This window comes from Ambystoma mexicanum, chromosome 5p (assembly GCF_040938575.1).
Source record: "Ambystoma mexicanum isolate Mex_15411 chromosome 5p, UKY_AmexF1_1, whole genome shotgun sequence".
In the NCBI taxonomy this organism is placed as follows: Eukaryota; Metazoa; Chordata; class Amphibia; order Caudata; family Ambystomatidae; genus Ambystoma; species Ambystoma mexicanum.
The window spans coordinates 433,037,684-433,054,903 of record NC_090930.1 but is presented as its reverse complement, the minus strand read 5'-3'; the positions used below and the strand labels follow the sequence as shown (position 1 = coordinate 433,054,903).

At 46.6% G+C, this 17,220-nt stretch overlaps 1 protein-coding gene across 1 annotated transcript in view; it reads right to left on the bottom strand.

Annotated features, from left to right (window-relative positions):
- GPC4 (glypican 4) overlaps nucleotides 1–17,220 on the bottom strand; it is a 227,157-nt gene that overhangs the window by 111,617 nt on the left and 98,320 nt on the right. Inside the window, exon 2 of the mRNA XM_069612832.1 lies at nucleotides 3,666–3,824. Coding sequence (XP_069468933.1) covers nucleotides 3,666–3,824 — 159 coding nt within the window. The remainder of the gene's footprint in view (nucleotides 1–3,665; nucleotides 3,825–17,220) is intronic.

Here is a 17,220-nt window from a genome sequence, read left to right as displayed (position 1 = left end):
TGGCACCCAGACAGGGTGGCAGATAGGGACGCATGGTGGCGGGATTTATTTATATATTGGGCATTTGTATGGCGCCTATACACAAGTGTTTCAAGGTTGGTGCGACATTCAGAGCATGCAAGTGCAGTGAACAGTAAGTGCCGGAAGGGGTGAGGGGCAGGTCAGGATGGAAGGACTGGGAAGGAAGAAGTGCAGAAAGGCCGGGGCCTCAAGGGCTGGGCAAGTGCTGAGGGGAGGCCAGGAGGGCAAGTGCTGAGGGGAGGCCAGGAGGGCAAGTGCTGAGGGGAGCCCAGGAGGGCAAGTGCGAAGGGGAACCAGGGGTAAGGGCCAGCTAGCATGAGCAAGGGCTAGTCCAGGTCCAGGTTAGTCCGAGAAGGGTGCCCGAGGTCAAGTGCTGGTTGAGGGGTGCTGGAGTAGACTGAACGAGGAAGGCCGGCCCCAGTAAGTCACATAAGGGAACCAGGCTCCAGTCGCAGCAGCAAGAAGACATAAGCAAGGGAGGGGGAGAGGGAAGGAGGAAGAGAAAAGGAAAGTTTGGAGAAGTTTCCGGAATTTAAGGAGATCCGACTCAAGTCTGAGAGGGGCAGGAAGGTTGTGCCAAAGGGAGGCTCCTGCCGAAGAACGTTATCTACCCAGTCTGATCAGAAGAAAGTTGGAGCCCTTTTGGCAGGAAAGGAGGATCCCGAGCCGCTCCAATAGCAATCTACAGGCAGTCATATCAGGTTCTAGACCCTCCGCATCCACGGCGAGGCCCTTTGACTGCAGCTGAACCTCAGCCTTCCCTTCTACATCAGTAGTTCAAGTGTTCCTAGAGCAAGCAACATTGTCACCGAGTTCAGGAGAGAATGGAGAAATGATCCGTCCCAAGTCTGGTAGATATGTTCTGGAACTGTTTACTGTCTATTATCAAGGCTATCGAATCAAGCGCATACTCCCCTGCGAGTGGATAGCAACCACAATGCTTTGCCTGGACCTTTGATAACTGGAGGAACACTTATTTAGTGTTTTTGACTATTGTCCACGGGTGCCAAGAGGCTACTTTGAGGGTAAACATGAGCTATGAAATTGTTTTAACATAACAGATGGCCCGAAAGCAGAAAGTTATGCATCTCATGACAGAGTTTTGGGCGATGAGCATTTTTGGGTGACAAAGCATGTTTTCAAGTGATAATATGTTCAGATCACATGACACTGATCTTTTGTTTTAGGATGACAAACTAAAAAGTTGAAGATAAGCTGCAAACGCGCTTACTGGAAGTTGTTGCTTGTTTCCCGATTTGGATGTGAATCCCTTAACACAGACATGAAGGTGATGCCGTGATAATTAGATTATGACGAATTCTTTGGACAGTGAAACAATGCGATGACCTAAGACACCGGTTCAAACCGGGCTCTACTGCTCAAAACGATATACAGTTTCATCTGGATTTGTGAATGGATTGAAATCTCACTGAAGTATTCGTCTGGGCCTTTCCAAAGGTGATTTAAATAACAAGTAAAGAGTGTCATTAAAGTAACTTGAAGTTAAAATGATATTTTTGTTTTCACTTGGGATCAATGGAAAGAGAAAGAATGCCAGAACAGATCTCTAACTGAAACAAAAGGAATTGCTTCAGACTATACTGGTAAACATGTACTGCTCCAGTTCCCAATGATTGCGTTTTAAATGGAGAAACCAAATTCTTTAAAGATGTATATTGTTCATTGTAAGTGTTGTTGGTTGTGCGCTCAGCAACCACTGTTGTAGCCTCGTTGCACACTGGTCTTTCAGGGAATTCCAGCTTGCCGTATGCCGTGTTTTCAAAGTGCCACAACCAAACACTGCTTACTACATGGCAGTGAAAAGAAGTTGGATTGAAAAGGCACACAAAATTACAAGACGTGCATTAAAAGGCACTGTGTATACACGCGCAGGACATGTGAATTCTGGCATGGGATACATGCAAAGGCATAAAAGATGAACTGCAAATGCGCCAACAGCGTACAGGTACCTCCAAAGGCATGAGAGGCACCAGAGAGTGATTTAAGAGGCAAAAGGCAAGGAAGAGGAATGGGATGTACACAAAAGGTGAAATGAATTAGAAGTACAAGGCATAGGGAGGATAGCTCAGCGGCAACGTGCTCGCCTTGGGAGCAAGATGACACAGAGCAACACAGGTTCGATCCATGGTCCGCGCTTAGAAACTTCTGGGTATTAAGGGCGTTATAAATAACCTATCATATCATAACCAGGCAAAAAGGTCAAGTGAAAGCCATGAAGCCACTCCACTGTATAAGAGCTGTTTTAGAAGACTGGGAGCCAGTGAAACGTATGTTAAGGAAACAGAAAAGTGTAAAAAAAAATAAATAAAAGGCATAGGGTGGTGTAAAGGGTGGAAAAGGGGAATTAAAATGCATAGAGGGCTTGAACAGACATATGTGCACTGCAGCAGCCTGCGTGCCATACAAGGGCATAAAGAGGCAATGAAAATGCATGCAGAGTATCAACGGTATAACGATCCATTAGGGTTGTCCAACTCTGGGCCTCGAAGGCCAGAATCCGAACAGATTTTCAGGAGATCCCTCAATATTCATGAGGAAAAATGCGTGTACATTTAGAATCATTGTATGCAAATGTATCTCATGAATGTGTCCTGAAAACCCAGCTTCGCCCGCAAGGTCTCTGCGGAGGTGTAATAAAAGACAGGCAGGCATGCATGCATGCATGCAAAGACGCATTAGGTGCAGCTAAAAAGCTGGAACGTCATAGAGGCAGTCAAGACACCAAGTGTCCTACAGGGCATGGAAGCCATGTAAATGCACAGAGGCACAAAGTCTGGGAACCTGTAAAATAGGAAGAAGGGTCGGGCCACAAATTTGCTCAATACTTTGGTTAGGTACTAACCTCACCACTGAATATAACTTTCAAGAACTGGTGCTTAAGGAGTCAGTGGGCCTCATAAGTTTGCCAGTCCGGTAAGTACGGTACCGTAGTTACTGGACCAGCAAACTACGAGGTCTGTCCGTCAGGTCCCGCGAGCAGACCTAGCCAGTAGCGCCGGCAGTTAATGACGGTGCCTGCGCTACCTGCCTCCCCATTCCCATTGAGCCCTATCGGGGTCAATGGGAATGTGGAGTAATAAATACCGGCAATACTGGGTCCGGAATGCCCCGGTAATTGCCCATTGCTGGGGGGGGGGAAAAAACTACTCCGGCGGCACGGTTACCGCCATAGTCGTAATGAGGCCCAATATCTGATAGTTATGCTGTTTTAGTTACTCAGGCAGCACAAATATATGTTTACCATGCGTATTATGAAAATCCTTGCTGAGCTACGTGGTGGAAACTATTTGTACCCTCTGCCCGCTTTTCTTGAAGACTGTGGAACGGTGGTACATGGGAATGCCCTGAGAGTAAAATAGTTGGTCCAGACGTGGATCCCGAACCCAAAATTATGACCTAAACCCTAGACCGCATCCTGTCCCAAATATTTATGAAATGTGCATGTACTCGCTTCATGGTGGATTCTTGCACATCCATTGCCCCGCTCAGCATTCTGGGGGAATGAGTCAGGCACCGCAGCAAGATGCACCGAAGAGGGAGGCAGCCCCATAAAAGCGACCACAGTCAAAGGGAAACAAACGGGAGAGCCGAAAATAGAGCTGCAGAAGCAAAGTGCCACTTACCGTCAAACTTTTTATATCTGTATTCAAACGTCGCTTGCATATGATTGCAGGGTTCCGCGACGGCGTTCCTGAAGTCGTGCTTGCTCTGCTGGCTGTACTTCTCCTCCATGGCCTGCGAGCAGCACGTGAATCCTTGAGGACACACCTTCAAGTGGTCACCTGAAAACATGAAGATGACGCGGTCAGACACCAAGCCACACTAGGGTTTCCAAGTGCAAACATGTTTCCAACGCAGACACCCCTTCTCCCCCACCCCGGCCTTGCAGGCACACAATCCCAGTGAACAAGTGTTGCTATCAAACCTCTTTCTTATTAGTAAAGAAGGCCTCCGAAACCCTCTCTAATCTAGCATGTCTCCCCCTCCCCCATGCCCTCAGAAATCAGTGTCAGAGCTTTAATTTTATCACCTTTGTAAATCGGATTTGACAAGGTAAACATCCCAAAATGATTAGGGAGCAGCAGAGGCACCCGCTTCCAATGCAATGGATTACCTACCACCTTTGTGAGATGAGGTTCTCACTGCACTGCCTACACTGGGCAAATGCACCCGGCTTGCCTTCAGCTGGACATGTTGGGGCAACTTCCTTCCCCTATGGCAGGAGTCTGCAAGATGTGGCTCGCCAGATGTGTTGGACCACCAAGCTTGCAGTGCAAAACGGCTGGAGGGTCAAAGGTTGCCGACCCCTGCCCTATTGTATTGGTAAGGATCGAGGGACTCTCTCGTTCCCTTGCAATCTTTCCTAGTTGCACAGCACGTTTAAAAAGTGGGAGTCATCCCAGCAGATCCTTAGATCCAGACCAGGAACAGTTACCTTTCACAATACGCCATTTTGTGAGCTTCCCAACGCTAGATTTTATATATGGCACCCAGATAACCAGGAAGTTCTACTAACCGGCATCTCCCACAAACTGCTGAAAGTAGCCTTCCAGCCAAGAAGATGCTGATAACCTAGTGTTCAGGGCAGATAACGGAGCTTGCCAGAGCAGAAGGCCGGCAAAGGGTGAAGATCTGGGTGCAGATCTGGGCTATCTGCATTGCTGGTCTGTTTCTTTGTCCACCCCCAAGATAATAACATTCCGTTGTTTGGCATGATGGATTATTCGGCAGCATTAAGAGCCCCCAATTCTTTCTGGATAATAAAGCTTTTACATCATTTCGTTTCCTCAAATGTGCAGTTATTACAGTTTTAGTACACTTTCGTTTGTTTTTTTACAGACGTTCCAAACTGTGCCCACATTCCGGAACTATCCATCTCAATTACATTTGTGTGGGTAGAAAGACTGGTGACAAAGCTCATCCATCCTTCTAGTAGCTGCAAGCCAACAGAGGAGCTAGACACCCTCTAGAGTTCTTACAAAACCAGAGCAGATGACAACTGGTGCAAGAGGGTCAGAGCTGAAGTAGTCTTAAGCCGAGGGTGACCAGACGTCCTGGTTCTGCCGGACGGTCCCAGAATTGGGCCCTCTGTCCCATCGTCCCGAGAGTTTTTAAAATTTAAAAACCCTGTCCCGGTTTTGGGCAAAGGGCGAGTGACAATAATTATAACAGTAATTATCTTCAAAACTCTTGCAGAATTTTGAAGTTGGTGGATTGGCTCGAACCCCCAACCTTTCAGGTACGAGTCACAAAACTCATTTACTGTGCCACAGAGACTGGCTTGGAAATGATTGTACAGCAAGCCATGTAATATAAATTAGAGCAGCAGCTTCCTTTTAATTAACATGCCAAGATTCACAGACAAAACTGCACAATGTAGATCATAAATGATTTATAGAAAGGAGAAGTGCTGGAAATAGTGTTGGGTGTTGGTTGTGGGGGCGTGTTGGAAGAGGGGTAGTAATGCGTGGGCTGCGATGGGGTAGTCCTTTTATGTTGTTGGCCATCCCGGTTTTTCATTTTTGGAAATCTGGTCACCCTATCTTAGCCTCCCAGCACAAACTTCACACCATAGGCATATGCGGTGTGCTCATTAAGGGTGCAAGCAACACATGCTATTGGCTTACTTCTCATGATCTGAGAGAATGTAAGTTGGGTGTGTGCTATGTTGTATAATGCTCACCCCGCCACCCTTCTACTGCATAGTCAACGCAAGGTGCCATCTCCAAACCTAATGCGTAGTTGTGTTGTATGTGCGCTCTTAACTGAGCACACATCGGCATAGCACAATCAGTGAAGGGCGTCAGTGGGGGGTGCTAAATTGGGCAGAACAGTGACTAGTGCTCCAAGGCTTCTGCAGCTGCAGCACTGTGGCCAGTCCTAGTCTGGCTCGTGCACGAGGTCATGCTGCACCACCACATCCTGAAACATAATGTAGGAAGAATGACAAGAACAAATCTCACCGAGTGGAACGACAACTGGCAGAAGAAATAAATGCACATTAACTCCCAATTACCCGAGTTTCCATTTTGCCCCATAGCGATAGCGTATAATGTATCGACACGCACATAAAACTGCACCAGTGAGAATACTGCAATGCCTTATTGCCAATATCCATGGGCGTTATTTTAGGGGGGGACAGGGGTGTTTGTCCCCCCCAACTTTCATGGCACACCATTTGTCCCCATTCATTTTGCTGTGGGACCTTTTCTTCAGATGTCATGCCCCCCCCCAACATTTTCAGCAAAGTTACTCCACTGCCAATATCTGCTAAGAACGATTGGAGGCACGAGGGCAGACAGCTCCCTCCACACGGATCTTTCATCTACTCAAGGGACGCCTGATGAAGAAGCTCCTCCTGACGCAATGCATCCATTACTCCTCAATAAGAGGCGCGGGGCTCCTTCGATCTAACACTTCGACGGCACTTAAGCATTGCAGATATTTCTTCTAGCAGTGAACCAGGGCCCAGAACCTGTGTTTAGAGAAGCATGAACTAGTATGGTGCTGTCAGACTGCCAATGATGCCAGTGGCCTGCACAACCCTGACCACACCCGTGCAGCACACTCCCTGCCACACTTCTGTAGCCCAGATCAGGGCTCCTCAGCATGCTCAAACTTGCGGCTTGATATTCTCCTATCCATGGGTCTACACGTCACCAGCCATGTTCTACACAATGCTGCTCAAACTCTACCACGTGCTGCATACCCCCACCCATATCCCATTACCCCTCCAACCACGCCTTACAAACACCACACCAATTTTCTGAGCACCTACAAGCTAACCTGGACTTCCTATGCAATTTTCCTCCAAATTCAGGAAGAATCGGTACAACAGTCATATATTCACTGTGATGGGAAAGGGGGAAGTGTGTTTGAAGTTGTTAATGCCTGTAGTGGCTTTGATAGACAGTGAGCATGGGCCCACTTTGTTTTTCTCTCACCAAGACTCATCCCTCAATACATTAATTAGCCAAGCAGCCTGTGTAACCCCTTCTAGCAGCATCCTAGTTCTATTTAAATTCCTCTGCAGCCTACACTGTGATACTCATCTCCTTGAGTAGACAATTTCTGACTCCGACTAACTGCCTCACACTCGCAAGAGCTATAATCATCTGCAAACTTGACTATTGCAACGTGTTCCTCATGGGCACCTCAGCCACCAGATGGGCCGGTATCAGGTAATATTATCCCCATATATATGGTTGCCGTAAATAATATCGCCGGAAAAGGTTGTAGCGATATTATATGGGTGACCATATATATGGTGACAGGGGCAAAAAAACAAAATTTAAAAAATAAAATAAAACATTTTGGGAGTTGCAGGGGTGTCCCCTGCATGTTCCATGCAATAATGTCGCCACAAAAAACTGCCATTTTTCAGCAATATTTTTGCATGGCGAGATTTTTGTGGCGACATTATTACATGGAACCGATGGGCCAAGCTTCAAAATAAAGCCCACTGTGCCGCACTGGGCCTGCACCGCTCTGACCACATTTCTGCTGTCAGACGTGAAGTCCACTGGATGCCCATTATAGACCGTATTCACTTCACAACATTGACCATGGCACATCGATGTATCTACAATGGGGGCCCCCCCTCTACCTGAACAAGAGTGTTCTGTTCCGCTCACAGCATCAACCACGCCACACCATACTTCAAAAAGTCCCAAGCTGGTGGTGTTAGCTTCACTGTCACTGCCCCCACACTGAGGACCACTCTACCTCAATTCATCAGAGACGAGCGCTGCTATGCCACCTTCAAGAAGCTGGTCAAGACCTGGCTATTCAAAAAATATGACCATGGACACTCATCTGCAACTAAGGCCACTAGCTTACCACTAAACTGCTTCCTTAAGTCTCTTCTGTACAAACGCTGCGATACAACAGTTTTGGGTGTTCCAAAAAGGTTATAAATAAATTATATTTGCATATATACAGATCTACATTTCCTCCAACTGATGATAATGTGCTTTAATCCTTTAAGTATAAAGGGAATAGATTTGTCAAAATGTAAATAGGCCATCTTTATAACCCCCACCCTTTTACGCAAGCCATAATCTGCTGATGCATAAAGTTTTATCCATGCCTCTTTTTTCCTACTTTTCCAATCTTACCTGCTCCTGCCGCTTTCATTTTTATAACTTGCGTAAAAGTTTCTCTGTTTCTTTCTTTTTGGGTGTCTGAACTTCTACGTTCACCTTGGATATTTTCCCATCTTGACTACCAGTGTTACACAGACAACACATCTCTTTCTGGCTGCCTCCGGCTGCCTCCGCCGGCTGCCTCCTCCTAGATCCTCCTGCTCCTCCCTCATACCCGACTGACTGCTATTCAGGTATGGTGCTCGGCCAACTATCTCTGCTTCAAGACAGCGATCCTTCTCATTGGGAAATCCGCACCTAGTGTCCCCCTCACTCTGTGGCCCGACTCCGTGGGGCTCCTCCCTTCACCCATGTGTGAGGCAAAAACCTTGGGATCATCTTTGACTTCTCGCTCTCCTCCTGTCCACACATCACAGACCTTGCCAAGACGTCCAATTTTCAGCTTCATCTCCTCAGGGGCATTCTATCCTTCCTCGCCTTCCCCCAGAAGCTCTATGTCTCCAGAGCTCTGGTCCTGTCTAGGCTTGACTACTGCAATAGCCTCTTCCTCAACCTTCTCGTTTCCTCTCGTTGCCCCCTCCAACCAACCCAGTAGAGGACAGCAAGACTTATCCTTGGCCTGAAGCCCAGGGCCCGAATCTCCCCAGCCCTAAGATCTCTCCATTGGCTCACAGTGACTGCAAGGATCACATTCAAGGCCCTCTGCATCATCCACAAGGTGCCTGGGACCTCTCTATATCCAGCTTCATCTCCCAAAAGTCCTTTGTCTCCTGGCGCCAACTCTTAGCAGGTCAAACGTTTCTCCAAGTAGAAAGTGGGAGGTCGATCCAGAGGGAGGCACCAGCCGAGGAAAAGGAACACCCTCCCTCACCCCTTAGACTTGAACCAGATCTTCTTAAGTTCCAGACACTTTTCAAGACCTTCCTTTTCACCTCTTCCTTCCCTCTTTCCCTCGCTCTCCCTCTCCCTCTCCCTCCTCCCCCTCCTGTGCTTAACTGTCCATCTGACGTTGGACTGGGGCCTGTTCCCTTCAGAGTCATACAAGGGCCGGACCACCCCCACCAGTCACCCCAGCATCCTCTGCCAGCATTTGCCCTTGAGCTCCCTCTCCTGGGCTATCCCAACTGACTCCTCCTGTATCCTGCACACCCCCCCTCTTTCCTCTGGCGCTTGCCGCCTCAGCCCAACCAGCACTTACCCATCCCCACCCATGTGGGCACCCCACTCCTGAACTTCTATCTCTGCCCCTCTCCCCCTTGCACTTAATCACCTCGTTCATGCACTTGCACGGTAGGATTGTAACAAAACCAATATACCCGTTTTTTGTTTTTGTATTCTTAAGATTCCCCCCAGCCCCCTCGTCTTGTGGTGCCTGGAAAACACCTGTGTTTAGGCGCCATACAAATGTCCAAAAAATAAATAAATACTGTTTTGTCCTCCTAATTGCTCTTTCCCCCTTTTGCTCACTCTAGAAGTCCTTTTTTTGTGTCTTTTTTTGTCTTTCTCCTCATAACAGAAATGCCTCCCTTGCTTGGCTCTCGTTTGAGTCTCCTCTTTCATTTTCTCTGTATCGTCTTTAGGTGCATCCACAGCTTTGCCCCCATCTTTCATCACTTGTTTCTCTCGATTGGCCATTTGCGCTTTCTAGGTTTCCAACCTCATCTCTTCCCATCAGTCCCAGAATCTCCCTGTGCCCAGGGTCACTTCCGTCCCCTTTCCTCTCCTACCTCCTAAGCACTCGAACCAGTCACCTCTTTCTCTCAGACCCATCGCTGCCTTTTGTATTTTCCTGTGCAGCTTAAGAAACATGTTCCTTCAGCCCCTCAGCTTTAAATTGTTTACTGGACGTACTTCGGTACCGTTGTAATTATGTACAGTACTTTGGCAAAAGCACTACAAAAAATTCAATAAAAATAGAAATTCTAAACTGATGTTCTAGAATTGGTTTGAGAAAACTTTCCCTGTACCCAAATACGGCCAAGGGGGTTCGTTCTGTTTCATGGCTTAAATGAATTAAGATGGTGAAGGTCTATTTCAGTCATAATATTTGCGCCTCACAATGTTCCTGTTCTTGAAGAAAACTGAAAAACGCCACAGATGTACCATTCCTGATGCAATGGTTCATGTTTGCGCCTATTCGCGCAAGCAAGGGCCAAAATATATATTTTTTTAGATAATCGCATACAAAATTATTTTGTAAACCACTTTGCCAGTGCCCTTACATGTATTATGACCAAAGTGCATATTAGGAGGAGGGCGGGTTAAGTTTCCAGTGCAATCTCTGGTACGGGTTTAGGGACCGTTACCTAAATTATGGGGCACGAGCTTTGTGACGTCGGAATTGGTTTTCACCGGCATAAGTGGTTGCAAATGTTGCCGCAGCGGTTGTTAAAACGGTCTCTGGCAGGCCGATCGTAACTTGGTGTACTGTTGTTAAGTTTCCTGGATGGGAATTCGGCCTCCTAAATTAGTGCTGGCCCTGTAAAAGATGAGGTGGTTCTTCTGAGTGAGGTTAACCACTTTCCTGACCTGTTAATCACTTCCATGTGGGGAAGCTTGAATCATCTTCGAGGCTGTCTCTGGGCCTCAATCGCGTTCAAGAGTTTTGCTTGATCTTGGGGTTTTTTTTTCCCGGTCCCTGCTCAGTTTCATCTTCCTCCTCCCAACCCCGGAATAGATTTCCCACCGCGCAACTCCCTGGTAGATCTGGTGCTTTTCGGCTGCCGCAAAGTCAGATATCTGCTGGTGACTGTCAGGGCAGTTACAGGAAGCACTTTCTAAACCTGCCAGCAGGGCGCCATTTTGGGTCTAGTGAAAGCAAGCCATGACCACTAATGGAGGTCACTGAACTCCGTGCCAGGCATGTCATTGCTTGCCTGGATTTCGGATGCCCCTTAGGGAAGAAAGCAGTCCTTAAAGGGCTGACAATGCCACCCTGATCTTCCTGGCAAGTATTGGGATTTCAGATTTACGTAGGCACGCTGGGAAAAAAAAAAGACAGAACGTTGCAGTAATATTGACTTTATAGTTCCCCAAGTACGTTTTAAAGGAATGCTCCAGCTTGGATGGAATCCCACAGCACCATCTAAAATAGAAGTTGTCATCGCCTCCCCCCCCCCAACCCATCACAAGGCCGGATGCGTACTGAACGCATGGGCAAAGACTGGCGATAAGCAGGCACCTCCAAGCAGGCCTTTCTTTTGATTGGCTGGCCGCAGGTCCTGCGAGCTTGCACGTTTATCTGTGTAGGAAATTCTTCCATCACAGCGCCCTCCAACGACTCCACAGCTGCAGAGCGAGATAAAAGGCGGGCCAGCTTCTGATTTCATCATTGCTCCCAAGATTACAGAACATCGCCATCTACCGAAGCCCTGGCTCGTGATCGGCCGGGGCAGCTCTCCACCCCCTCTATTTGGGGGCGTGTTGAGCAGGCGGTCGTGCATGTATGTGCATATACATCTCCTTTGCGATAGCTTTGTAATGTGCTAAAGACGCAAATATGTATTGAGAATAAATCCACGTTTTCACTGATGTTTTGTAATGAAAACCGCAACTGAGTCTGCAAAAATGTTATTTAACACTCTCCAGGCTCACTCTCCAGCCCTTGGCTGTAAACCCCTAAGATTGGAAAGAGCTCTGCTGCTTCCCGAAACTCGCACTGTGTATATATATAAAAAAAAAAAAGAAGGAGCACCATGCATTGGGATTTCAGTCCGAAAGCATTTGTGGTCTGGCCCCTTCCCCCACCTTCTTGGTGCTCCAGTATTTCTTTCCTAGGTCACACAATTGCACTATTCATCTAGCGCGTTTGATTGAACGCTCAGTTCACAAGTTACAAAAAAGTACAATAGGCTTCTTTTGGCAAAGTGGCTAAACTCCCTTTGAGAACCCCAAAAGTGCGCCATTTGCATTCTACTGCAATGACCATGTCGGCCCATGAGCCTGGGGGCATGAATGCTGCGCCACATAGAATTATAGTTCATAGGATTCATCATCCACAGGTGTTAGTTATGTTAGGTTGACTTATACCGTGCACCGTTTCCACCACCGGGGGCAGTCTCCGGTCGCTAATGTGCAGCCTGCCACACTTGCCGAGACTTGTGAAAACATGGATCATTGCTGTGCACTACTCTCTATGTATGACCAGGGTCCAGTCACCTCCAAACTGGAGCGACACACACACGGAATATTATTTTAAATAAATGACAAGTCATAACCGGAAACGATTTCTAATGGCATTGTGTGTTGCTTTCTCACAAATATTGTGCATATTGCCAGAAACTGTGCACCTCTGCCTTCAAACGGCAGCATATCTCGAGTTATTCCGGATGTCACATGTTTACTACTCATTCTTCGTGTTTTGCTTTGATTTAAATGTGGTCTTGTACCACGCACCGCTGCCTTACTGTGAACAATAGTAGCACACATGTCATTATTGACCTTTTTCCAGCCAATCAGAATGCAGTCAATAACTGTACTGGCTGCATGAAGAACATTGCTGATTCTGTAGCAGACCTGATAACCGTAAAAAGCGTCTTCTCTGGATTAAAGAAACAGCAATGCAACTTCCCAGCTAGATTCATTTTAACAAGACTTTGAGAGGACCCTTTTCATTGTGCCTTCAACATGACAGGAAACATCAACTTTAAACCAAAAAAGCTAACGATGAACACACATTTTCATTATGTTTGTATAGAGTGTAAAAATGTTGCAATACACCCAATATATACTCATGTTGAAACAGTTCCAGTTCAACTGATGTTACAATTAAAATGTTTATCTTATAAAGTAAACCATGTTATTTAAACAGAGTATAAAAGGACATTTTATGAATTAATATGTTTTGTCCATTTACTTTGCTCACTGTACAAGTACCACGCCTTCTGGAAAAAGCTCAAAACGTATCTCTTCAACTGACACTTGTTACCTTTTTCTGTCTGTAACTAGCGCCTAGACGATTATAGACTGCGCGCTCCAAATAAATGCACACATAAATGACACCACAACTCCAGAAGCTATATTGTTATTACCACTATAGGAAAATAACCTCAGTCTTTGGGAGGGGTCATTATTGCTAAGGATTTGGGCCCTTCCCCATCTTCATAACCCGAGGCGACGAGAGTCGTCATCCTGCGATAACAGTCCCTCCCTCGGTTTATAAGGACATCATATTGTGATAGAATTGCAAAATCAAGAGCCATTCGTGCATTGAACTATGCAGCATGAACTGAAACCCATATCTATGTTGTAAGGCAAAGGGTTCTATGTTATTTCATCAACAGTCATTTTTACGACTGCCTTTTTACGAGTACACAATTACGAAAAAAGTAATCGAAATGTTTTTTGGAGGTGTTCCCCGCCAAACCCCCCCCACCTATTTTTTTAACTAATCCAGCATACCGCCCCCCCGACCCCTCATCTGCCCTTTCCCACCCCCGCCCAAAATTTCGATTACCTTTTTCGGACTTCTGTACTCGTAAAAAAGGCTGTCGTAAAAATAACGGTCGATGAGGTGGTATATCATGCAAAGTACCAGGCCAAAAGACCTTTGCTGCGTCCCTTCATACACGAAGCATTATGTTGGCAGGAATGCCAATATAATGTTTGTTTGTTTATTTATTTATATGGCGCACCATACCCAGGGGCAGCAGGGCGCAGGCAGAAAGGATATGCAAGGCTTACAATGTTACAGAAATATACAAGATAAAATTATAGACATATGCAATTAAGGATTACAGGAATGAGAAATATACAAAACTTTACACATAAAAATATAATATCTTTACAAAGGAGTGAAATATACAGATAAGTATAGGGCTCTTTGGCGAGAACAAAGGCCTCAAGTATCTATACAGAGGTGTAAAATGTACAAGTACGGGGGTTGTTGGAGTTCAAATGACTAATGAGATTCCTTCTAAAGTGCTGGTAGGGTTGATCGGCTGTCCGGTTGTGTGGCAAAGAATTCCAGAATGTGGCGGCTTTCACAGGGAAACTGTTACCTCCAATGGTGGAGAGTTTGAATAATGCCCAGAAAATCAACCCACACTACAAATATCAGATCCTATATCGCTTGCTACCCTTGCCTGAAATAATTTCTAAATGGTGTCGTGCATCCTGCCACCGAGACCTTCTCCTCAGAAGCAAGCTGGCCGGAGGCAGTCACTACAGGAAGAGATGGCAGCCAAGGCTTGTGGAGAAGCGGAGAAATGTGCATGGAGGAAAATGGCCGAAAGACTGGATAAGGGCAATCACTGCTACAGTATAGATGTTCAAGCACATTAGGCTACCCATTCCGCCCCCCCCCCCCAAAAATTATAATACACCACAGCATTAGTGGTAAAAGCTCCCTGGCTGAATGGGACATATGCAGCAACATATTTAGGGCCTATGAAAAAACGAATATCCAAAGCAAGAGAACGGAGAGTGGGGAGAAGGTCAGAGAGAGGGGAGTCTTGAGCCGTCCATTTTGGTGTATGGGGGGGAACCTTCCATCAGAGACTCAATATTGATATATTAACAGAGAGTGAGACGTACCACTGCCCCTACCTCTGTGCACACATGCTAGAGTTCTACGCAGAAGCCCACTCGGTAATTTCATTGAGCGCCCCCACCCCCTCCCAAGCAAAACCAAATAAATAAAGTCAAGAAATCGCTCCTTGTGAAAGCAGCGCGGGGGGGGGAAGGGGGAGATGCAGCTGTCCAGATGATCAGGCTTACTTGGAATTCCTCCTTGGATTAAACAAGGTTGGACATTTGGCCAACATTTCCCTTTGGAAAGCTTCAATAAAACCGTGCACGCAGGTCAGGCGCCTTCCATGTATTTTCTGGATCTATTCTGCAATGCAATGCAAACGTGCGGTGGTTGGCATCAGAGCCAGTCGAGGAAGCCATCTTGAAGGGCGGCAGAGCCGCATGTTTCTGAGGAAGATGTAGGCCGCTGCTATGGGGGTCCGATGGCAGAGCTAGCCAAGGAAGATAGGTTTGTGGCCGCCTAATAAAAAGGTATTATCTAATCAAAATTGCTTACCGTTTCATCAGAAAAAAAGAATGCCCCTACTGGTCTGGTTTACGTGGTGCGCCCCAAAACAAGCGTTTATAATATGAAGTCCCATCCTTTGACGTCTCCTGGAAACAGTGCAGACATAGCGGCGTAATCCGATGTTTTCCTTACATCCTTCCAGCGCATTCTTGGGGATAATCAATCGCTCTGTAAAATGTGAAATGGGTTAAGCAGACCTCCGGGGGGGAAAGGTCCCGAACTCTGCTCCTCCAGGCCTATGACCCCCCCCCCCCCCCAGTTCCTGTTTGTGCTGTACCATCCTGTGCAGAGACAGCTTGCACACCCCTGCCTGCCTCTGCTCGTGACACGAAGGCAAATGCCCCAAGACAGAGGACGGGCTCTCAAAAGCAGGAACACCTACCTTACCTTCTATGGCGGGAAGGCATGTTATTAAGTGAAGAGGGCCATCCTGTGCCGTCACTAGCGACTAAACACCGACTTCTGTACGAGATTTAGAGCCCACACGCACCAATACCAAGGCTCTGCTAATGTTCACTACTTCACGGTCAGAGAAAAGTGTTAGTGTCACAGCTGCACTGCGGCAGAATTTTAAAGACCATTCACGGCGACGCTCAGTGCAAATGAATGACTTAAAATGAACAATGGATAGCATCGGATGATAAAACAACAGTTTGGTCTAATGAAGTAGGTTTATCATTGTAACACTTCTGTTATGCAATATTTACACTATGCCCCTTCCCGCTGTGGCGGTCTTACGGTGCCTGGCCTCCCCCATCATGAAATTGGTTAATAATAATAATAATAGCTTTTATTAGAGAGGTTTCAAGCAGGAGGAATCCACCATGAAACACTACAGTACACATTGATATTAATTTAGTCTCCTTAGGTCCTTTTGTATGTACTTAAAGCAGATTCAAAATGGAGAAAGCGTATATATGTATAAAGGAGCATCAGGACACAGTTTGCAACTTTTGTGGGAGTTAGATTTTCAATGTGCTGTGTACTAGCTCCTCATTAATTTATTCAATTGTTTTTTTTTAATAATGCGCTTAATACCGTACCGGAGTTTATTTTCCAAGCATGTATCTGGGATTCAAACCTCTGCGTTGTCTTGCTTCCAAGACCAGCGTGTTGCCCCTGTGCTATCCTCCGTTCACTTCATTGCCCTGAGGAAGCTCCTGATCATTGAGTGATGCCTGAAACCGAGGAACCGTTTTAAGTTTATTATCAAAATCTTCTTTTCAATCTTGCTCCATGTAGTTTGATTGTCTGCAACCCTCACCAACCTGCTCCCCATTCTACTTTATATCTCTCTATATTGCTCCCAGGCCGCCGCCCCCCCCCCTGCAAAATGCTCCTATGCGTCACGCTGTATATTTCCTAATACAATTAGTGTCCACCCCTGTTTTCGCTCTCTGGTGCCCAAAGTAATTCATTAGACTGGCGCTCCAATATTGCACCTCAACTCAACCTTATAGCATGCTGAGGTCTTCCCGGGGAATCCACTAGGACCCGCCCTCGCCCTCGCTGGAATCACAACTAGGATCTCTCCTTGGGGACCATTTGCTTTCACTTTCTGCTGGATTGCTGCATTCTCCCCATATCTTCCTCTCCTTGTGTTCTCCCTCTCGCATCATGAACCAGTCAATGTGCGCCATCAACAAACAGAGGACAACCCACTCCAAAGTGAAGCAGGCACCTACCAACGGCACCATGGCCACACTGGAAGGATGCTCCAAGTTCTTCAGATAGCCCTCAATTAAGTTCACCGCAATACAATTCCAACCTGCATGCTGAAATGCACTATATGCTGAAATGCACTATATGCATGCAGCCTATGCCACTCAGACACAGCAAGTGAATAATCCCCCCGACGGCCATCAAGCGGAATCCAGGAAGGGGTAGCGCCGATAGGACAACTCCGCCGGAGAGCAGCCGACATTAAGACCACTGCATTTACTCTTATGAAAATTCATTGGCATGTGATGCGATGAACGAAAAAACAGACATATTCAAAAACAGCAGACTCACTTTTTAAGTGTTCACAAGAGA